Consider the following 25,095-nt stretch of genomic DNA (forward strand, 5'->3'; position numbering starts at 1 on the left):
TGTGTGATTCCTACAAGAGTCTGGAGCTGCACATTTTCACAGACTCCTCAGAGCGAGCCTACGGTGCTTGTGTTTACGTCCGTAGCATCAACGATGCAGGAGAGGTTCTCGTGCGATTGCTTATAGCCAAAAGTCGAGTTGCTCCCATAAAGCCTTTAACCATTCCAAGACTTGAACTTTGCGGCGCGCTAGTCGGAGCTCGGCTGTATCAAAAGGTCATTAATTCACTTCGAGCCCAAGTTAGCAGCGCAACGTTCTGGAGCGACTCAACCATAGTACTCGCGTGGCTCAAAACATTACCAAGCAAGCTGCAGCCATTTGTTCGCAACCGTACAGCCGAAATTCTCGAAATATCAGGCAATAGTTCCTGGCGACACGTTCCGACTGACGAGAATCCTGCTGATCACGTATCTCGCGGTGTTAGTTTCGAGGAATTAAATTCCCTTGATTTATGGTGGTCTGGTCCTAGTTTCCTAAAGCGTGATGCTTCGACGTGGCCACAGGGCCCGTGTACAGAGGTCTCTAACTTACCTGAGGTTCGAACAGAAGTGACCTTGTCCGCTTTTATTCAAGACGAGACTTTCATTGACTTTGAACGATTTTCGAATTTCTTACGGTTAAAACGCTCTGTAGCGTACATCTTGCGTTTCATATCGGTATGTAAAGGCATGCCTGTAACTACTCACTTTTTAAACGATTTGGAGTTAAAAAACGCATTAAACCTACTGATCAAAATATCACAAGCTGAATCATTGCCCGAGTATCAGTTACTGTTAAACTCTCAAAATTTACCTAAGGGTAGTCCACTGTTAAAGTTAAACCCATTTCTGGACGAAAACTCAATAATGCGCGTTGGTGGTCGCCTTGCTAACTCGGAATTTCCATATGAGCAAAAGCATCCAATCATCTTACAGTCCACTCACAAATTCACTAAGTTGCTTTTTCATTTCGAGCACAAGCATTTATTGCACGCACCACCACAGCTTTTGTTAGCCACCATCAAAGAGCGATACTGGCCGATAGGAGGACGCAATTTGGCTAAGTTATGTTACAGACAGTGCGTCCAATGTATTCGAATGAAGGGACGCGTACTAAGCCCTTTAATGGGTAATTTACCTAAAACTCGGTTGTCCCCCGAAGGCCACGTCTTCGTCAATGTAGGCGTAGATTACGCCGGCCCTATCAACTCGGCTAGTCGTCAGGGAAGAGGTTGTAGGATAGTAAAGGTGTACATCGCCATATTCATATGCTTTACAACGAAGGCCATACATTTAGAGTTGGTTGGTGACCTAACAAGCAATAATTACCTGATGGCTTTGAATAGATTTATGTCGCGCAGAGGAAAACCCGCTAATATCTACTCAGATAACGGGACCTCATTTGTTGGAGCCTACAACGAATTGTCAAGGTTCCTCAAATCCAACTGCAATTCTATTGCCGAAAGTGCGTCCAATGAAGAAACGTACTTTCATTTTTTGCCAGCTTACGCGCCACACTTTGGCGGTCTCTGGGAAGCGGGTGTAAAGTCAACAAAGCATCACTTAACCAGAGTGCTGGGCAATTCCAATCTCACTTACGAACAACTTAATACTACACTAGTTAGGATCGAGGCAATTTTAAATTCTCGGCCACTCACCGCTCTGTCTACGGAACCCGACGACCTGATGCCGCTAACTCCTGGTCACTTCCTCATCGGCCGTCCGCTGACCGCGCTGCCAGCTCCTGATTACCGAGATCACTCCTTCAACTATTTAACGCGCTACCAGCGGGTAGAACAACTGCGCCAGCACTTTTGGACTCGTTGGAGTAAGGAATATATCTCAGATCTGCAGCAAAGGGTCAAATGGCAAGCGGCCGGAGACTCTTTATCCCAGAACACTCTGGTTCTTCTGAAAGAAGATAATCTTCCCCCTTTGAAGTGGAGGCTGGGCCGCATCGTTTCAGTTTTCCCGGGACAAGATGGAATCAATCGCGTCGCCGATGTGCGCACTGCCAATGGAATCGTCAGAAGGGCATTCTCCAAGATTTGTCCGTTGCTGAATGCTGATGTTACCCCGTAAACGGCCAGCTTTCAGCGCGCGGGGGCATGTTGAAGAACGCCTTCAGAATAACGCCTGACAAAACCCTCATCGCAAATCCGTCGGCCCTCCGGCGCGATCAATTATTAGACTAGGATATATTAGTTTTTAAGCACTTACTCTTAAGCTTTTGTACCGACTGGTAATAAAATAGTCATGTAGTAAAATATATTACGCTAGTTTCCATTTTCCTCCTAAAGACCTAAACACCATTCCACATAAAAATAAAACCTGAAATTTTGCGAAAGTGGCGCCATCTAGCGTGAGTTAAGTTTTGAGTAACCTAGTTGAACCACCTTAAGCTATTGCTCCATATCGACGCCGGAAAGCAAACACGAAAATTATTCGAGTTTTGAAAACAACAATCATAACTATCTTATATTTATGAACATAACTTACTCAAAATTGGATGCAAAGTTCAAAATTTTTTGGACTTCAATTTCATCTAAATGAATTTAACCGCAAGCTTGGGACTAACTGCAGCAATAGATAAGCCAACTAGGAAAAATACTTGCCTCGATCATATTTTTGTAAGATCGAAATTTGCCTTGAAATCGGTAGTATGTGCATCCGATATTACTGATCACGACATAGTCATGCTGGGTATTAGATCCTGTGACAAAACTAAAATATCAAAAATCACTAAGACAAAAAATATTTTAAATTTTGAAGCTATAAAAACGGACCTTAGTCAAGAATCCTGGTATAATGTTATCACTAAGACGTCTGCAACGGAAGCAGCACAAGCTTTTTCTGATATTTTAACTCCTATAGTTAAGAGACATACAACCGCTAAAATTATAAGGCGATCTAATCATGCTCTTAAACCTTGGATGACTCCAGGACTTATTAGATGCTCTAAGCATAAAGATAAATTACATTCAGAATACCGTAGAAATCAAACCTGTGACCTATCCAAGTTAACTTATACCAGATATAGGAATTTTTACATAGGCCTAATACGTAAAGTTAAGGATGAATATGACCGTAAAAGAATAGCTGATAATACAAACAACCCCAAGAAACTGTGGAGTACGATTAAAGATATAACGTTTACTCATCAGCAGCAAAACCACTCCTCTGAGCTTGCATTAATTAAGCCAAATGCGGAAGATTCTCTTAACTACTCAAACAAGTATTTCACCTCGATAGGACACAATTTAGCTAGTAAAACCCTAAATCGGCTTAAAACTACAGAATGCAACCTGGCGGCTAATGTAACCGTTAAGAGAACCCCGGTGAATTCATTCTTCATGGGCCCTACTGATGAGGCTGAGGTAGAGAGTCTGATTAGGAATCTTAAATCGGACAGCGCACCTGGACTTGACAATATTAACAATAGTCTACTAAAGCACATCAAGGATTATATAATTATGCCACTGACTTTCATTTTTAACTTAAGCCTATCGACTGGCTGCTTTCCGGATCACTGGAAGGTGGCTGCGGTCATTCCCATCCATAAAGGCGGCTCTAAAGACTGCCCAGGTAATTATCGCCCGATTAGTCTCTTAGGAAGCGTGTCCAAAATCTTTGAAAAAATCGTTAATAATCAATTAGTTAAATTTCTTGAATCAGAGAATATGCTTTCTTCTAGGCAGTTCGGTTTTCGGCATGGGAACTCGACTGAGGATGCTGTCTCGACGCTTACTCGACTTGTTTCTAACTATTTGGATAAAGGTGACGCGTGCATTGGAGTCTTCTTGGACCTGGCCAAGGCATTCGATTCAGTTTCGATTCCAATTTTGCTCAGGAAGCTCGAATTGTCGGGTATTAGAGGTACGGCACTCAATTGGTTTAAAAGCTATCTAACAAATCGTAGCCAATGTTTAAGGTTGGGTGCCTTGGTCAGTGCTCAGAAAAATATTCCTTATGGAGTTCCACAGGGAAGCATTCTCGGTCCAACGCTATTTTTGATTTATATCAATGATTTAACAGACATTTTCATAGGCGCCGAAATTATCTGTTATGCAGACGACACTGCCCTCATCTTTCACGAATCGTCTTGGGAAAAATGTTTCACTGCTACCGAGAGGGGGCTCGCTAAAGTAACTAACTGGCTTGCAAATAATTTACTTACTTTAAATTTCTCAAAAACCAAATATCTTTGTTTTCATAAGACTGCAGCTTCACGTCCAAGCCACCGCCCTGAAATCAAATTAACGACAGACCCCTCATCTAGTGGCCCGGGGAGTACGAATAACAATAGTGTCAATAACTGCCGCACAATAAAATACTTAGGCGTTACCCTTGACGAAAAACTTAATTTTAAAGCCCACATAAATGCCGTGTCCGCTAGGGTTAGAAAGCTGATATATATTATGAAACTGCTTAGAAACGCTGCCGGTAAAGATATACTTAAATTAGTATACACAGCCATTTGCCAACCAGTGGTCGCGTACTGTATCACGGTTTGGGGAGGAGCTGCTAGCTCGTACCTTATAGCCTTAGAAAGAGCTCAACGTTTTATCTTAAAAGTAATGCTTAGAAAGCCTCGGCGATTCTCAACTGCTTCTCTGTATAAAGAGTGGAAGGTATTGTCAGTTCGGCAACTTATGTTTCAAAGGGTTACTCTCATGGTACATCGAAACACCATTGCTTCACAAAATTATCCATACCTGTTAACCAGAAGAGTGTACAAAGTTCCTGTTCCGAGCACCAATACCATTTTTGGAAAACGTTTCCCCAGTCACTTCCATCCATATATATATAATGTGGTCACAAAATATTGTGACATTAAGAGCGCATCCCTGTCCGAAGCCAAGAGAAAACTTTTCAACTGGTTAAATAGTCTAAACTACCATGAAACTGAGCAAATGGTAAAACGAGTTGTCTAAATTCTACACATAGTACAATCACTTTTTTCAGGCTCGCTCATACAGGTCCTAAATCACATCAGACACAAACACTTCACATCATACTCACACACACATGACACACATCACGACTTTCTAGTACACACTTGAAATTGTAAATATAATATAAAATTGTATTAGTTAGTAATAGTATGTCTTAGTTTTTTGCATGCATTTCATTTAGCATTTCTTTTTTCTTTTTCTTCGCATACAATGTATATACCTAAGCACTTTAGTTTAGAGGATACCCCAAAAGTTCATGTACTTGGTAATTCTGTAGAGCGGTCACCACGACACAGGCCTAGCCTAGTGTGGGATCACTGAGCTAGTTATGTAATTTTATCTTCTTTCTTTTAATAAACGAATTTTTATTTATTTATTTTAAGTTGTTACAAGTCCATATTTTGTGGGTTACTACGTTTTGATATTTTTTACGCAGTATGCAAGCACGTAGTACACGCCAGTACCAAATGTATGGGATAACATTTCCTTAAATTTTGTATGGACAGCAAAAACGCAGTAATCCACTTGAATATGACAAAACATATCCGTAGTAAAGTCTTAAACGTTGCGGTTTAGGAATTTTGGGTGAACAAAATGCTGTAACAGTATTTGATTTCTTCTTGTAAGCAATTTAGAATGCATTAAATGTATTGACAAAAATTTTACCACACCCTATGACTTTAATGGCATATTAAAGTAAATTGCACAACATTTCAAATGTATACTTATAAAATGTGAAGATGTTACTAGGATTCATCAACGAAAATAAAACATTTATTATGATGATTTGAACTATTAAAATCAATATGAGCATTCTTAAGACCAAACAAAGCACATAACCTTTGTTTTATATTCAAGAACATAATTAAATCTTTTAATGTTATTGTAAAACCAACTAAAAAATAAGAAGTCCACTTTGGAAAAGACATAACGTAATGGGAGATCAAAATCTGACCAAAGTATAACAACGTAGTTTGATTAAAAAAAGTGGTTTCTACATTCTCTTATAAAGTAAAAGTCCACTTTAGACAAAACAAACTTTCACCAGATAACATACGGCAAATTTTATTTAAGTACCAGAAAATCGATACACACACCGTAATAATTGCTATTTTACATGCTTACAATTGAAAAAAAAACTTACTTTTCTTAAATAAAACCAATCCTTTTAACCAAAAACCCCGTAATATTTTACTTAATTACAAACACGTCGACTCACTTTCACCCCCCGAACAGCACTGAGTGACGGCGCAAACGTTCAAGTAATGGCCGCGATAGCCACATTAAAACGAAATAAGGCGCAGGAGTTTAAACATTACGCCCTACAACAGTGAAGTAATTATTAAGTGGTAGTTTTACTTGAGCCTTGTAAACGTAGTTAAAGACAAGTCTCTCAAATTTTAACAGTATGTGAATTTGTGTTAAACCACTACTCGACTAAACATTATTTCCTGTCAAATAGCGTAACTGCAAGACATTCACATTCATGAGCGGCAAACACGTAGTAACCTACTTTTGCTCAGAACAATGGAGGTTGTAAATGACAAAAGTAGTAATTGTATGGAATTCAAAGTGCTGTAAATACAATGATTTAAAATATTGAGTTTTTTTTGCTATTTACTGCGTGTTTGCTGAGTAAATTTCAAGAAAAACGAGAAAATGTGAGTTCCTATTTTCCTCCTTTTTCATCGTATTGGCACGTGGTTTCGACCAATCGACTCAGAAAAAATTGGAGATTCCAAAAATGCAATAATTTTTTTTTTGAGCTTGTGTGGGTTACTACGTGTTTGCTTTTCGGCGTCGATATATAAATCAATAACAATAGTAGCCTAACCTACCCTTTGTTTTAATAAACACCAGACAATTAACGGATAGTGGCAAATTTATTGCCGTCTTCATTTTTTTTAATTATCATTAAACTGATTTTTTTTCTTTAAACTTATCGCCAAACTTGTCTCTGAAACTAGAGAATTGTGACTATAGGATAAATCCAGCAAAGAAAATTTTATTTACAAATATTTTTGTTCAAATGTAGGCATTAGTTAAAAATCTAAGTTCAGGCCTAAGAATCATCATTTAACAACGGATGGAATAACGTTTATCAGCTCTCCTTTTTTTCGTAGATTGGTACGAGTATATTCTCTTATGCGAACCAAAATTTATATTAAGTAACTAACAACACGTTCATTGAGAAAAAAAATAAAATATCTGAGTGGTATGACGGCAAATATCTTGCCGTTACCCACTAAAGGGAAAGCTTAAATTTATTTTGAATGTATGTTTATTGTTTTAATGGTTTATTTAGTTTTTCCGGAAACCGAAGTTCGCAAATTGCGGGCAATTTCTCTGTCAATATAATTACGCCTTAATGGGAGTAAAAGAGAAAGATGCCCGCAATTTACGAACTTCGGTGTTTACGGTAGGCACTCTGTACCTATTTACCGTTAGGCCGTCGCGGATATTACATATCTGTGGTCTGACAATAATACAATAATAACTCACTAGTGAAATAACTACAAAATTGACTTTCCCCTAAACTTTGAATCTTCGACCATACAATATCCATCTCCTCAGGACTAAGACTATGTACGGAAGCGTAGTTTTTGTACGGACAAGTGAATATCCAAGGTTTGTATGGGCTCAGTCTTCGGTCGTGGGTGAGGGGGAGCCCTAGGGCTCTCTTGGCGACGAGGTACGTGAAGTGGATGTCTTCTATGTTGATGAGAGGGATGTGGAGGGCGGCGCTGAAGATCTCTTTTAGGTTTTTACCTGGAACCAAAGACATATGTAACTTCGTATAAGATGAATAAAGTCTAAGGAAAAAACGTGCCTCGGAAATCAAGAAAAAGTCATTCTCGGATAGATGGCGCACACACCTTTGGCCTATGCTCGGCTAGATGGCGTGACGACACCGTTTCATATTTAACAACTTTTAACACATAGATATCAGCAGATATCAGTGAATGAACATGGGTCAAAATTGTATAAAAATAATAAAATCATTTATCCATATATATACATCTTTTTGATAATTTTATACGTTTTCATTTTGAGTTATGACAGGACCCCTCTATACTATCTATTCTCTCTGGAACATAAGAAAAAAAGTGTTTTTAACCTCGTAATACCCACCATAGAAAGAGTTTCAACTTTTAATTTGATCCTTGTTCTACAAGTAAATTGGAACGAATTTCGTTTGTTTTAAGCGGTATCCAGACGGGATGATCAAATCGACCGATTTGATCAGAAATTAAATTGGCGTCAATCTTCAATTTAATCACCAATTTCAGATTTATGGTGTTATTAGAGCCCTCTAAATTGAATAATTACCCCGGTTCGAAAATACTGGCGTCAGAAATTGGTATTCTTGCGTCCGCACCTCATTTTATCGGCAATATCGGTCAATATCGTCGAGCCAAATTGGTGTTTGCGTCCGCAATTCGATCGGGCAATTTAAATAAACAGATTGGCGAAAAATTTACTAGTCTGGATACGCTTTTAAAAAGCAATCAAACATAAGAAATGCCACTTTATTTGTTTCATGAAAAGTTGTAATGTACATTTAGACTCAGGAGGTTAAAGTAATTAAGTATCATCATCATCAAAAGTTAAGAGCATGGCTCTTGTCGGTGGAGTATGCGCCGGTTTTCGCGGTCCACGGCCAGGTTTTTTAGGTCCCTGTAAGACACGACATTTGCTTTTGCTTTTAGTTGTTGTGTATAGCTTGCTCGTGGTTTTCTCTTCCTCTCCTAGCTTCAATCTTGCCTTCTAATATAGTTTTAAAGAAAGTGTCGTGTCTTATCAAGTGACCTATCATTTTGTCTCGTCTATTCTCTATGGTCCTCAGTAGGTTTCTCTTCTCTCCAACAATTTGCAGCACTTCCTCTAATTAAGTATAGCATTCCGAAAATTATTAGTTAAAATGTGGTATGTTAAAACAAGTTGATTGAAATTATTACCGCTTACATATAAATACACATATATCTATATGTCGTAGTCATATCGTATAATCCGCCGTATTACATTACGGCTAGCCGTTTTCAAAAACAGGGGCGTTATGAAATGCGGCGGCTCGACGATTAGCCGGATTGTCATTGCGATACGTTCTTCAATAAGGCGGCCTACGTTTAGCCGCATCGTACTACTATTTTAGATAGTAGAGTGACCAGTTCTTTCGGTCGCCTACGTAACCGGAGTTTGACAATGTTTGCAATTTAATTTATTTTTACCATGGTCCCACCGCACTACATGTGTTTCTTTTCCAAAACAGTTCCTTCACAACTTAAATAGACGGAGCCCCGCAAGCGGGGCTCCTATTTCTGGGCGGTTTGCCCTTCGGGCATCTAAAGCTACCTAACGAACCTAACCTACTTACCTACCTACGCTTTTTTCCCCAAAGTGTAATGTTTTCACGGACGTCTCACTAATCAATAGGTAGGTAGGTAGGTTAGGTTCGTTAGGTAGCTTCAGATGCTCGAAGGGCAAACCACACAGAAATAGGAGCCCCGCGAAGCGGGGCTCCGTCTAGTTAAGTTGCGAAGGAAATGTTTTTTGAAAAGAAACAGTCCGACGAACTCCAGATTTGATGGACACCCCAGCGTTTGTCAGGCAGCGCCACGGGTGTTAAAAATGGGAACTATAAACTGTCAAAGCGGCGGCTAATGACTCGCTGTATTACATTACGGCTAGCCGTGTTGAAGAACGTATGGCGCCGAATACATTCCGGCGGATTCTCATTCAGCCGCATTCAATCCGGCTAATCGTTAAACCGCCGCATTTCAAAACGCCCCTTTTTTTTGAAAACGGCTAGCCGTAATGTAATACGGCGGATTATACGATTCGACTGCGACATATATACCAAGAAAGCTGAAGTCAGAATCGTTCCTCTTCGTATTGTTGTAGTCTGTTTTAAAAGGCACAACAATATATATATAGGCTTATGGTTCGGAAGGCCGCGTGCATGAACTATAGGGGGCAGCATAGGAGCCGTCAGATTTTTGGCGCGAGGCGTAAATGTGTCGTTTATGCTTCTGATGTAGCCCACAAGATGGCAGAACATACTATGCACAAGGAAACGTACCAACGAGAACGACAAATGGTAGCACTTGCTTTGGCAATGTACATGTGCACATATGTTTCCGATCCAGGCCACAAGATGGCAGACCCTCCAACGCGCACGGTCCCTATAGTAAGAACCATCTCACACGTAGAATATAATTGAGAGTCACTATAATAGTCAATATATCAAGTTGGACATAGCAAACGCGTTCGATTAGGTCTGACATCGGGATCTTTTTATATAAATTACCATCTTACGGACTGCCAGAGGAATTGTCTTGTTCAGTAAACACATACACACAATACTAGGTGTAATAGTTTCTATAAGTTTCTGTGTAAAATTATCCTATAATCTAAAAGGATCTAAAAGGTTCAATTTCATCTGTAAACTGTGTGTACTCATTGTGGAAGGCTAATCAGTTGAAGAAGCACTGCTCCTGCTCCGTTTCGGTGTCCACGCTGGTCTAGGTAACTCGGATTCGAGGTAAGTCTGGACGAGCCGAGGATCTGAGAAGCCTGCGCCAGCCTCCACCGAGAGGTGCACCGTCATCTACAGCTCAGCAAGGTGAGTGCTTTTACCAATTGACCTAGCCTGTCCTAATTTCCACGGTATATCGTTTCGTATCTCGTCTCGTAATTCGTTTGAATACAGTCTACATAATTTTTAAATATCGAAGTAAAATAATCCCATTAACAGTTACCATCTTTTTCTTCCTCGCGTTATCTCGGCATCATAGGAGCCTCGGGTCCGCTTGACAACTAATCCCATGATTAGGCACTAGTTTTTACGAAAGCGACTGCCATCTGACCTTCCAAGCCAGAGGGAAAACTAGGCCTCCTTGGGATTAATCTGGTTTCCTCACGATGTTTTCATTCACCGAAAAGCGACTGACAAATATCAAATGATATTTCGTACATAAGTTCCGAAAAACTCATTGGTACGAGCCGGGGTTTGACCTTGTTCCGGACCTCCGGATTGAAACTCGCACGCTCTTAGCACTTACTAGGCCACCAGCGATTAAAGGAACTTACCATTAATAATATATCCTGACCCCAATAGATATTCTGGTATCAATTCTTCATTGTAAAGCCACCGAGGCAGGTACCACTTGGTGTACTCGCGTCTGTCCGGTACGATGTTCTCTTTCTTGTACCCTGGAATAGAAAGGGATAGCAATTTGGTAATCATAGTTCATGTTCAGTTCTCTCATAATCAGATGTCGTTAATGACGTTGTCACAGTTGCAATGACTAAATTCGCGTTGATTGACGGATGGTCAGCTGGCGGAATTGGTAACGCATTGGACCAGCAACCCAAGGATGTGGGTTCGAGTCCCACGTTGGCCAGAGTTGAGTCCATCGTTTGTTTTTTCATTGTGATTGACATCTATATTTACAATTTATAGATTATCTCATAATAGTAATAATCCTTGGGAGGGAATCAAAAAAATATTCGATCGTAACAAATCGTTTATTACTACATATCGCAAATCCTAGCAACGTCTCAATTTACCTACAACCTAGAGAAGAGGGGCAGAACAGCACCTTATAAAGTAGAGATAAGATGTGCAAGTCTCTACGGCGGCGGATAGGTAACCACTCAAGCTGATAACGGAACGATGAAACATGGTCAAATTTTCGCAGGCCAAAATATAAATCTTGTGCAAAATATAAAGGAGTTCCTCATTAAGGTCCAGGGTCGCGATGTCCCCATAGTCCAGAAGAGGAAGCAAGAGAGAGCGGGCAAGGATGACCTTCGTACGAAGTGGGAGAAAATTTTGTAGGCGCCGCAGAGAGTGCAGTGAAGCGAAAAGTCTTTTTCTCAAAAATGGACGGCAAAGTCGACGTTGCCGTATAAAAATTTGGTCGCGAAGTGCGGAGTTTATGGTCAGTCAAAAATTAAAAAGTTAAAAACATTGCAGTCTCGATTTTGGGACTGCAATGTTGCATACAAATTCCATTATTTGTCGAGTGCCAAACTTTTTAAAAGTTTAAATGGCCATATCAAATGAAGGCACAGGCCCATTAAACAGCCAAACAGATGATTAGTAATAATTATTATAATGTTGGTATCGCGACTATTTAGCTGCCTCAAATAGCTTGGCGTATTTTCGGCAGAAAAATACACTTCTATTTTAAAATTTAAAAAATAAAAAGGCGGCAAAGCAAACTTTTTCAATTGTTTCTACTTTTTTCTGTGAAAATATATATGTAAGAACGTTGCTTCTGTAAAATATTCCTATTATATTTATATTTGTTGCACCATTTTTGAGAAAAGCACTATATATGACTCGGCTGGAAGGCTACTTGCTGGCTTCGGATTCAATTAAACGGACTCCCAAGGTCGTCCGTTTAAAACGAATCCTCAGCCTGCAAGTAGCTACTTCCGAGCCTCGACAATAATGTACTATTGCTGACCTCGGTAACGTGAGCTGACCAGGAAAGAGTCTGATCCATGATAATGCCTAAGTTCTTGACAGTAGAGGAGAAGGGAATGTGAGTTCCGTCAAAAAAAATATTAGGCATTATCTGGCCAGCCAGCTTGGAGATGAAATAAGCGCCACCAACCATAATTGTCTGCGACTGCGTTGGATTAAGACGAAACAGGAGCTGAGTTTTAAATATTTTAGGTAAATAAATATACCCGTCTCGCTAAAGGAAGCGGCACCTAAAAGTAGTGCGATAAGGACAAGGCGAAAAATCCTGCGTAAAAATCTCAAAAATCGAGGTTTCGTACTCCTCTGTTTCCTCCTCCAAAACTTAACCATTCGTAACCAAATTTGGAAATCTAAATGATTATGAAATTATCTGTGTCGGACCGTTTTGCTTTTTGGCTAATTGATATCAGTTTTGAATGCCACGCCAATTAGGCCATTTTGGCCATTTTTGAAGGGCTCTAGCGCCTTAAAAAACAAAAATATCAAAAAAAGCAAAATGGTCCGACACAGATATTGACAATATTAATCTGTGTTGAAAAAATCATTGCTCTAGCTTCAAAAACCACGGAGGAAAACGAGGAGTACGTTTGTATGGAGAAATGACCACTCCTGTTGGCTCTTAAGAGAGAAAGATCCCCGCAATTTGCTAATTTCGGTTTTCGCGGTTCCCCTGTTAAATATTGGGAAGGAACTACATGACGTTGTACTCCACAAAACTTTTAAAAATCGCATTGCCGATTACAACAATTAATATATATTTTCAACTTCTTAATTAAAAACGGCACTTATCCACAAGTTTTAAAAAACGTAAAAGTTGTACCAATTTATAAAGGAAAAGGGCAAATCGATGACATAAAAAACTATAGACCAATTTAGTATAATACTAAGTATATATTTTTTGCATTGTTTTGTAAGTTTTTTTATATTTAAAGGATGATGTTCCGCTCCCATACAAGTTTGGCCCAACACTCGCTAAACATGGGCGGTATATATTATCAGTCTCTAAACATGAAATAGAAGTCCCGATAGGTATTAGAAATTCACGGACACTTCACAGAACATTATAAAAGCGGAATTTCTTTACGATTTTGAGGTTAGGAATTCTGCCTTGTATCGGGCCATGTTAAATATTATTATGCCTTATTACAAGGAAATAAGGTGCCGTAAATAGTGTACTTAAACATATCGATGATATTGGGCGTTGAAAGGCTGTCAAGGAACAAAAGTTAATACTTTTTTTTAAATAACATAATCCTTAACCCTTAAATTAATAAGACATAGCATGCGAACCGGAATAGAGTATAAAGACTAGAGCTGTTTTATAGTAAAAATTGTTATAGCATCAAATGCAAAACCAATTACTTAAGTAAACATATTTACTTCAATTCCAGAGAGATAAGAAATACAGTAACAATCACAGGATTGTTATAATAAATTCGATAAATAACTCATTCCAAAAAAGAATGTTTCAAAAACAAATGTTTGCCTAAAAGGCACTTAATAATAAACTTAATTTATTTCAAAGAAGTTAGAATTCCTATTTTGTAGGTTTATTTATAAAAAAAAATAGATATATATTTTTTCCTTTATTTTAATGTATTTTTAAGTTTCAATCGATTTTCGTATTATTCATATTCATACTCTTATCAAATAAGGTTTTATTCAAGATTTCATACAATACTATCAAATAAATATGTAATAATTAATATGAAAACACAATCCATATAGCGACTCTATTCGTTCCATATTCGTTCGCTATTCACTTTTGACGTAAGTCATTTGGGCATGTTACAATTAAAATCATTGGAATAAATAGTTTTTACTGTATCGCAGTTCTTTTTGCAATTTTGATACTTAGTGCTTAAAACAGTATGTCGTTAGTGGTATGAATGTTTTTCTTTGAAGTGAGCGTTATTAGCATCAACAGGAACATCGAAGAAAAGTAATTTGCTGCCATACTTTTTTATTTGGCTCTGGACGTCCATTTATGAAATGTCATTGATTCTATGTAATGGCGAGGGATGTGTTGATTTGGTTCAATTACTCTTTAATTTATTTTATTTACTAAGAAGTGTCCGTTGGAATCTAATATATGTATGAGATTGTAAGAAATATGATTAAATTTATCGTATATATAGCATGCTTATCGAATCGTAGGCCAAATTCGGCATGATCCTTTTATATTCATATTACAAAAACCCTAGCCTAAGAGGATGATGGATAAAGGAATGATAATGATAATTTATTTGGATTAAATATGTTAACATAAACAGGTCTTACTCAATATATATAATAAAAGAAAGTGTATAATGTGCGTGCCGCTAAAACTCAGAAATGAGTCCCGATACGATCAAGGAAGCTATATGGGGTGGTAGCCCTCTATCTCCCGTCCATGAAGAAGTTTTCCGTTTTTACCTTAAGAGTGTGCTTATGAAGTTATAAGGGCTGTAAGTTTCGCCCTCTGAGACCCAGAAGCAGTTGTTTTTTGTTTTTTGTACCTGGTGAGGTGTATCGGGTCTCGGAGGCTAGATATTTCTAGAACAGTCCAGAACATTCGAGAGTATTCGAGAGCACTCAACAGCATATCAGAACATTCTGGAATTTTGGCGAATATTCGAGAACATTCTAGATCATTGTGAACATTCCAGAACACATAATCATAATACTTTATTGCGACCATGGTAATATAGATGTTACACAATATTATAAACAGTTTCACATGGGCCCTGTTAGGGCAAAGCAAGGATGTATGTACATGCTATATTTACACTGGATTATTATATAATTACACAAAATTCATAAAAGTAAATTAAAAAATCGTAAAAATTGTAGTCATTTGAAATAAAAAATAAAAATAATATTCCGCAAAATTCATCACTTTAATATCAACAAAACAATTCCATAATTGTTTATAAATTTTAGACAAAAACAAAATAACAAAACAATGCAGACTAAGGTCAATTATTATATGTGATATCGAATTCATTAATATTATCTCTATAAAACTCGTCAACTGAGTAGTAACATTTCTGTATTAAAATTTTCATTATTATACACTTTCGAATGTTGTGGAATATTCTTGAACATTCGATGCCGTCTCGGAGGCTAGACATTTCTGGACAGTCCAGACCATTTGAAAGAAGAAAGAAGAAAGAAAGAAAATACATTTATTTAACGCCACAACATATTACATCTAGAAAACAAAGACATACAAACATAAAAAACATTAGACGCTAAAATAGGACCCCACTCAGCATAATGCCGCGGCAATCCGTGGCGCTGGTTTTCAGTGGGGACCTGACTTAAAACTATGAGACGACAACACATACGCCAGCGACACACAAAAAACAGACATAAAAAAGAGAGAGACACTAAAATTTATACATACTAATAACATATAAAAAAAGAGAGTATTCGAGAGCATTCCACAGCATATCAGAACATTCTGGAATGTTGGCGAATATTCGAGAACATTCTAGATCAATGTGAACATTCCAGAACACTTTCGAATGTTGTGAAATATTCTGGAACATTCGATGCCGTCTCGAGTATCGGAGGCTAGACATTTCTAGAACATTCTAGAATGTTGTCGAATATTCAAGAACATTCCAGATCATTGTGGAATATTCTGGACCATTCGAAGGTTTTTTGTAGGATCATAGCTAACTATTGTGGTAACGTCGTGCGTTTCAAATGTTCAAGAACATTCCAGAATATTCTGGAATGATGACGAATATTCGGAAATAGCCTAGAATAATTGCCTGTGGATGAGAATGTGGAACGTTCCAGAACACACTCAAATGTTGTGGAATGTTCTAGAACATTGTGAACTATTTGAAGCCTTTTTTGTCTTTCCATGAAGAAGATTCCCGTTTTTACCTGAAGGGCGTGCTTTTGAAGATAATTTCACTCTCTAGACATTTATAGTACAGTCCAGAGCATTCAAGAATATTCGAGATCATGCTACAACATTTCAGAACTTTCTGGAATGTTATCGAATGTTTGAGACCATCCCAGATCATTGTGGAATATTCCAGAACACTCTCGAATGTTGTGGAATATTCTGGAACATTTAGACCCATTTGAAGCCTTTTTTGTGTGGGTGGAGCTACAGAACATTCTGGAATGTTGGCGAATATTCGAGAACATTCTAGATCATTGTGGAACATTCCTGAATACTTTCAAATGTGGTATATTCTGGACCATTCGAAGCCTTTTGTATAGGGTTGAAGCTACCTATTGGTAGAGGTAAATATTAAAGCAAGACAGTTGTGAGGTTCGAATGTTCGAGAACATTCCGGGAATATTTTGGAATGTTGACAAATATTCGTAAATAGCCTAGAATCCAGGATCTTAGATCATTGTGGAGTGTTCCAGAACATTCTCAAATGTTGTGGAATATTCTACAACATTGTGGACTTTTCGAAGCCCTCATACTCTCAGGAGATTTTCGACAAAGACTTCCAGTTATCCCTATTGACTATGCTGGAAATAAAAAAAAATGTATATAGGTATTGTAGTTAGAAAAAAATACCTAAATATATTTTAAAGTGTATCCTTTTATTACAACCACCACACAATTCTCATGTCAGCTCCCTGAGCGAAGCCGGGTACCTCAGCTAGTAATTAATAATCCTTACCAAACAACGCGGCGCCGTTATTATCCTCCAGCACCGTCTCCAAAGTCCTCGGATTGAGCATCACATCATCGTCAGTCTTGAACACGAACTCTGCCCGCGGACAGCGGTGGAGGGCCCACTGCAGCATCAGCGCCACCTTCAGCGTCAGGTTCTGATAGTGGTCTTGGAGCTCATGGACTATGAGGTCGCTGTGCTGTTTCGCTTCGATGTAGGCGTCTGCCTGGAACGAACAGGATGATGGGTATAGTCTGTCGATTTGTAACTGGCCCTGAGCCGCTAATCCATTGTCTATTGTTAAGTAAAACCGCTCGTGCCTCTACCTGTAAAAAAAGGGTCGTGTAATTATTTACGGTTACTGAGTGCGAGTCGAACCAGTCTAAAATGTGTCATCCAGCGTAACCAAGGCGCGTTATCGGAGAGCGCACCTACACCGGTTTTTTGAGCGTTGGACTAGCCGGCGCTCAGGTGCCAATTAGAATAATTAAGACCCTTTTTTGCAGGTAAGTAGCACGTGCCGGTTTACTTAACAACAGACAAAGGACTAGCAGTTCGGGGCCAGCTACAAATCGACATACTATAATCCATGTGTGGAACTTTTACACTAGGATAGTCGTGATTTTAAGACGAACCATTCAAGCTTGGGCAAATCAAAATGTAGGTACTGTATTTTACTGTATCTGTAAGAAGGATGCGTAAACTGAAAGGAGCTGGTAACTTTCTAATTATTGGCGCGAAATCAATGCCATGTTTAAGTTCCTGACTTACTAACGAGCACGGTATTTATAAAGCATGATAATGAAATACCTCTCGCCGTAACAGGAATTTTATGACAATGTCACTCTCTACTCTGTATCTTTAGGTACCTATTTAAATAAAAGTACCTAAACAAATAATTTGTACATTTTCGGCTAGTTATAACATTTATTGGTTAACCAACCAAATACAAAACCGCCTGGATCAGTCACTGAACGACCTGACTTTAACCTACATTATTTGATCATGTAATGTTTTCATCTACCCTCAACTGGCTTAAGGAGCCATTTGAGGGTAGATTTTATTTAGTCTTTTTAGGGTTCCGTACCCAAAGGGTAAAAATGGGACCCTATTACTAAGACTCCGCTGTCCGTCCGTCCGTCCGTCTGTCACCAGGCTGTATCTCACGAACCGTGATAGCTAGACAGTTGAAATTTTAACAGATGATGTATTTCTGTTGCCGCTATAACAACAAATACTAAAAAGTACGGAACCCTCGGTGGGCGAGTCCGACTCGCACTTGCCCGGTTTTTATTATCCAACGTCCTCCTAGCCTTGTCGGTAGTGACCCCGCATACGAAGCAGGAGGTCCCGGGTTCGAATCCTGGTAAGGGCATTTATTTGTGTGTTCATCACAAATATTTGTTCCTGAGCTATGGATGTTTTCTATGTATATAAGTATTTATATATATGTGTATATTATATCGACGCTGGAAAGGAGAAATTGGATAAGCGACACGCAGCTACCTTTACGGGGGAGCCAAAAAACTGCAAGACTTTCTAAAAAAAATCATTAAAATTCCTAATGATGACGTATTTCCTAAATTAGACATTTTATATGGTTATAGTGATGTATTCTACATTATCCTATTATTATTTTACCTTCAAATGAGTAATTTAAGAATTTAGTGTCGCTTAAGCAAATTGGTCGTAAAAATAAATTTAGGTAAATTTATCTTACCGACATGTTTCACAAGAAATTAGTCAGGTAAAAAACTCCAAGGTAAATTTGGTGTCAGAATTGATCGAGTAAAAACTATCTTATTGCAAAGTATGCTTATTTTATAGTCAAGCAAAAAAGTATATACGTAAAATTTTCCAAAAAACAAATCAAGATAAATTATCTAACACTTTTTAAGGAGCAATTTCAAACTCGATAAGCTGCTTATGCTACACATTCAACCTATGATACATCTACATTCTATGAGTTTTATAGTTATCAACCACAAGGAAGATTGTCATACCTACGCATATAAAAAAACGCCCTTTAAGGAATTTGTATAGCTTTATTTCAAATAAGAAGTTATGTAACGAGTCTTAAGATAACAAGTGTACCATTTCTATTCGTTTTCATACCTTAGATTAATATTTTTTTTCCGTTACTTGGCATTTTCTGATATTATGAAAAAAAAAAAACAACAAAAAAAAGTACTTAAGTTAAAAAAAATACTAGGTAGGTTCCAACTAATTTCAGGTAAAATGGGATAAACGACAAAATTTTTATATCTGAAATTAGGTAAATAATGATAAACGCCAATAATTCACATTTGACAGTTAAGTAAATTTACCCATCATATATATAAAATTGAAAAACCAGAACGGGATAAAAAACGAGGGAGAAGCGAGATGGCGCCTTACAAATTTCTAAAAAAGTTTTTGACACGTATGATAAGAATACTCGAATACGACGCACGTATGATAAGAAAAAACTGTTCAAATCAATTATCTAAATATGGGAATAGAACTATAACGTAAAAACTACCGCTTTCGACGCGTATTTAATTTACAAAAAAGAAAAGAAATTTTCATAACAATCTTTATTGTATGAACATCGGCTATTTCTCGGCAACTCTCGGTTCGTTTCATTTCGGTGTAAAGTAATCTAAATTATGTTTGTCATGTTGGTACACAGTTATTCCTACGTGTTTTTATACGAAGTAATATAAAAAGTGATGTCAACCTCAACCTTAGTGTACGCCCATACGAGTGACTTATGCCAAATATGACATCAATCAAATTAATATTATCATATTATTAATAATTTGTATTTTGTTGTTTTAAATTTATTTTGAGTTATATTATTCGGAGTCAATTTGAATTCACAGTCAATCAAGTCAAAAAGAAATTCGACTTCGGCAAACATTGCCATTCGTCCGGGGAACGGGCTGCCGAGATAGGCCAGAAATACAAAGTGGATACGTTAATATGAAGTCCATCAGTTCAAGGGATGACTTTAGAGATAGGTATACTTAATCAATTTGGAAAAGGTTTTCTCGCGTAATATGATACGACTCGACCAGGTACGATTTTTCTTCTTGCTGAAAGTCACCATCAGATATATCGGAGTGGATGAGGTATTCACAAATATCTGAAGTCTGAACAATGTAAATTATAATGTAACTTTAAAGTGCATGTTCAGATATTTTTGAGCGACCTTGGTGGCTACGATATATATCTAATGGCAACTACACATTCATGAAGCCAATGTACAATCAGTATGAAATAGATCAGGCTAAAGTAGCCAAATATATCGTAATATAACTTTGTTGCCATAGAAATAAGGATGTGTTCCGATATATTTGGGTATTGGAGAGACCAAAGCGGCTTAGCTTCAGTGGCTCGAACACAGAGAGGATGGGAGAGGATCTTGCCGTGAAGAGAGCGTACTTGGGACAACGAAATGGGAGACACCCGATTGGACGTCCTAGGTACCGCAGAAACGACGTCGTTGCTCAAGACCTGCTCAACCTCGGCCATAGCGACTGGCGAGAGCTATCGCAAGACCGAGAAACATGGCGTGATCTGGTATCGGAGCCCAGGCGGCTTAGCACGGTCGCGTTTTTATCCCTTGTCACCATGCCTGTCACGTTCTAACAAGTATGTAAGTGCGAAAGGGACGCGCATAGTGATAGTCGATAAAAATGGAACCGTGCTGAGCCCGCTGGACTCTTTTTGGATCGTTGCGTCACCGTAGTAAGTATTGTTATGTCCAGAAAGGAAAATGGGGACTACCTACGTTTGTATGAATAGGCGATATATGGGCGGTGGTCATCCGAATTCGTCTAAAGGCGGAAATTAAACATTTTTGCTGACTGGACTGGGCTTATAAAAATAAATAATAATTTTCAAAAATACAATCTTGCCATCATTTTATCTCATCAAATGACATCATTTATTGAGAAATTTGCGAATTAATTTATCCAAATAACGGTTACAAATAAGAAGTCCCTATCACAGAGTTATGAACACTGGCAGGGTTGAATAGTTACATAATAATGTCGGTAATTAACGAAACATAAGACAAACTCTTTATTTCATTTACGCGAGCGGAGCCGCGGGCCCGCCTAGTATGATATAGAAAGCTATAATTCGGTCAGGTAAAAATAGTTAACCGACAGTGAAAGGTTAGTTGTCATAAGGCAAAATTATCCAAGCTAAGCTTAAGCTGAACTGGCAAATAAGTAAAAAACTCTAAGGTTCATTACACCGAATAACTTTTCATCTAATCTCCACTTTTCAAAAAATTGTTGTAAACTAAGTCGTTTAGTAACTTAAATGTACCAGTGATTCTCCAAATCACCGACTGGATAAGCGACACTAAAGTCGTCAGATGGTACGAAACCTAGTCCATTCGATGCAGAAAAATCTGGCGATTCCAACGATGTATATAACTCAATTTCTCTGAAAATGTCGCTTATCCAATTCCTCCTTTCCAGCGTCGATATATATATCGTCGTCTAGTACCCACGACACAAGTCTTATTTATCTTATTGTGGGACTAGGTTGATCTGTGTAAATATTGTCCTTTTCCATAGGAAAGGAACTTTTCCATAGGAGGAATTCTTGGAATACACAAATACTCACCATTCGATCATCATCCTGGGTAAGACCACGGAAGAAATACGTCTCCTGGTGCTTCCCCCAAGTATTTCTGATGGCGTCACGGTGACGATAGTGGGAGGGGGTGCTGGTCACTAGAACGAGCACCGGGACCTTCTTCTGGCAGACCGATGATGGTTCTATGAGGATGTTTCTGGATAAAGGAGAAGACTTGTGACGTTATCAAGCAAAAGGTACCACTTTGTCGCTTACCATAAGGACGACATTTGCTTGCCTTTATACGAATGCTGTCAGAGCGTCCTTATGACAAGCGACAGTGTGGTTCTTTTTACTGGAGAACGACACATTTATATATAAAGAGATTCCACAATCCTTTCGTTACCGTTGACAGTTGGAAAAATATTGATAGGGTTTGAGACTATTTCGAGAAACGCTGAGAAAAGTTTACTAGAATTCCTTTATGGTTATACATTTCTCTTCAATTCTTTTGATTTTTTAACAGACTCAAAAAGTGGGGATTCTCAATTTGTCGGGATCTCTCGTTTCTCTTTCATTTTCTACGGTGTATTTCCTCATGATTTCCTCCGACCTTTCTCTTTTTGTGTACACGCCTTACAGAGGCGCATAGCGACGACTAGAGTTATACCTACCAAGAAAAGTCTGCAGCGATTTTGATAGCCCACTCAGTGCAACTGTTATTTTAAACGTCAAACTTCTATGAAATTATTACTTACTTATTAGTCTATTATTACTATTAGTCTATCTTTATTATTACTATTAGTATGACTTTACTACTTAGTTGGATTGATTAAGAACGATCGGATATTCCGATACGTCGCAATTTGGAGTCTCACCCAAAGCGGCGAATTCACCATTTTTCCTTTAATTGTAGTTTGTCAAAGGACTGTCTCATTTCGATCATAGACAGAGAGAATCATACTATCTTTGTCTTACACTAGTACTAGCACCCAAAAGAAAAGGATGAGTATAGTTTTCCTGGTTCTTACTGACTGACTTGGTTTGACCAACTATAAAAATTACCTTTTTCTTGATAAAAAATAGTTCATGTAAAATCTCTGGTGTCGCTCAGGGCACTAATCTAGGTACGCACATATTGTCCAAATAATGAACCAAACTCCTATTAGCCCGCAAATAGTGAAGATTCTTCTCTGGTGGTGACGGCGGGGTCTGCGCATGGTCCATATGGCTGAGCTGCCAGAACACCCAGAAAACTGGCAGTGTGGCCAGCACGAAGAGAAGGCATTTGCGCCTTGCTGAAACATGTTCATGGAATCATCATAATGTTATCATCATAATCATAAAAATAAGTGCATTCCCGTTGCCAGGGAGGTTTTGGGATTATACTGAGCAACTTTTACTAGTGGGTCCAACCCCGAAATCGCGAAAAAATAATTTACCCTCCCATAGAAAATGGACCAGCCAAAATTTATGAAACAGCCAAATTTATTTTTTCGCGGTTTCTGGGTTGATCTCATAGTAAAAGTTGCTCAGTATAATACCAAAACCTCCCTGGCAACGGCAATGCAAAGTATTTTTTGGCCACTCTGTATAAAATCTGATGGAGCACAATTACCCATTGTCATAGAATAAATAATAGTACTAGGTACAGAAGACTCACTCTCCAACAAAACGCGTCTGTTACGATCAGGACAGATATGGCCGCTAGGTGGCGACCAAAATTGGTGTGGAACGGATGTACTTTTAGCTACCTGTAGCAAAGCGACGAAATCGCGGAGTGAGCCACACCTGCCATTGTGGAGCAAAGTAAATTATTTTTTAGTAGAGATTTATTTATTCTGTTCACGAAAGTTATGGAAGGAATATTTTTTACATTAAGTAGGTAACTTACCTAACTGTGATCATTTAGATCACATAAGGTAAACGTCCCAATTAGCGACAGCGACGTATTAATTAGGGACAGTGACTAGCACTCGGACATCTTATCAATTTATTATAGGTAAACAAATGCATTGCGTACTTAACCTAAAATTAAGCATAGGTACTCTGTATTTTGCCACCCACCTATGAATTTGCATATCCGTCTTCGTGTTATAAAATACAACTGTCTTTCAGCAAAACAGCTCGTAAACATCACTTCGCATTCACACCAGTTGATAAGAAATTATATTTTATAATCGTCTATTACATTCATCGAATAAATGTAATGACAAATGGATAGAATTTAAAATGACACCAATGGATCTTCTTTCTTTTCTTTAACTTTGATGAAGGAGGTTAGAACCTCAACAGAAAAGTTTATACATACCAAGGAGTTAGATTAATCCAATAAATTAGAATTGTTCATTTTTTTTAGACCCCCATTTTTATTTAATTTTCTGAAAATATAGGTTAATTTAAGATACCAATTTGAATGATTTAGTAATTCGTGGCTCGGTTGAATATTTATAAGGGTCAATTTCTGAACACGATTTTTTTTCTGTCCGTGATGAAAATCGGGGGTTAGCATCAGATAATACTTACCATTTTTTTTTACATAAAGAAGTCACACTTTCACACCGAGTTCCATATGAATTCACTGATTAATTGGTTTTTAGAGTACATTTAAAAATACATAAAGGCTCAAATTACTACTCCCGTGCCCTGTCCGGAATCTACTTTTGAGCATAATGAAAAATCCTACGAAAAATTGTACATTAGTATCACTAATTTAGTATCAAATACTTAAACTAGATGATATTTACTATCACTGAGCACATACACTATTAACTTCATTGTGGTAAATAGCTCGTGATCGATGTTTAAATTTTGTCCGAGCGCGCGAGTACAATTTCGTCGGCAAAACTCAAAGGGCTCTGACAGCCGACGTCTGTATTTGAACCGCCTCGTGTCCCGCCTCACCTGTACTGGCAGTATTCGGCTGTCTCTCAAAGCAAGCGGATGTACGTCAAGCCGCGGCGTGTTCGAGCAAATCGCGTAATTATTTCGGAATCCGGGTGGGCGACAATTATTTTCTAATTTCGATGCCCCTTATAAATTTTATTTCCCACATAGCTTTTCAATAACAATTGTCATATTTAGGAGCCCTTTATGTATCTTTATGTAAGCGATAACATAAACAGTTTGGTCAAACACGATTTAAATTTTTGGCGAATTTTTTTATTACGAATTCTAATTTCCGTGCCCTAATTCCCATGGAATATTTACCTAAAACAGCTGATTAAGTGGCACGGGAATTAGAAAGTATTACATATATTGACAACAAATCTTTTATTGGGGGCACTGTAAGTTAATTGGCAATGTTTACGTCATATTATTATTACATATATGTCGGGGCTTAATGTAGGTTTAGGTATTCAGGAATGGCTAGATGCACTAGGTGATACATCCGTAGGGCGTAGATATTTAACGCGAGTACAAGTACGCGAGGCGTAATGCAGTCTCTATTGCTACTG

The 25,095-nt window shown here is 38.1% G+C and overlaps 2 protein-coding genes and 1 non-coding gene across 3 annotated transcripts; 2 read left to right on the forward strand and 1 right to left on the reverse strand.

Annotated features, from left to right (window-relative positions):
- Positions 1-1,103: 1,103 nt before the first annotated feature.
- Positions 1,104-2,060, forward strand: LOC134802640 (uncharacterized). Its single transcript, XM_063775274.1, has one exon. It carries the CDS (start codon positions 1,104-1,106, stop codon positions 2,058-2,060), a length of 957 nt encoding a protein of 318 aa, XP_063631344.1.
- Positions 2,061-7,234: 5,174 nt separating this feature from the next.
- Positions 7,235-23,259, reverse strand: LOC134802641 (beta-1,3-galactosyltransferase 5-like). The gene is made up of 7 exons (XM_063775276.1): positions 23,256-23,259; positions 22,773-22,935; positions 21,686-21,854; positions 17,069-17,288; positions 11,024-11,146; positions 7,491-7,702; positions 7,235-7,279 (listed from the first exon to the last, which is right to left on the reverse strand). Exons 1-7 carry the CDS (start codon positions 23,257-23,259, stop codon positions 7,235-7,237), a joined length of 936 nt encoding a protein of 311 aa, XP_063631346.1.
- On the forward strand, positions 11,266-11,337 carry Trnaa-agc (transfer RNA alanine (anticodon AGC)). The gene has a single exon. It is a non-coding gene; the product is annotated as a tRNA-Ala (tRNA).
- Positions 23,260-25,095: the final 1,836 nt, after the last annotated feature.

The sequence above is a fragment of the Cydia splendana genome, chromosome 25, assembly GCF_910591565.1.
Source record: "Cydia splendana chromosome 25, ilCydSple1.2, whole genome shotgun sequence".
Classification (NCBI taxonomy): domain Eukaryota; kingdom Metazoa; phylum Arthropoda; class Insecta; order Lepidoptera; family Tortricidae; genus Cydia; species Cydia splendana.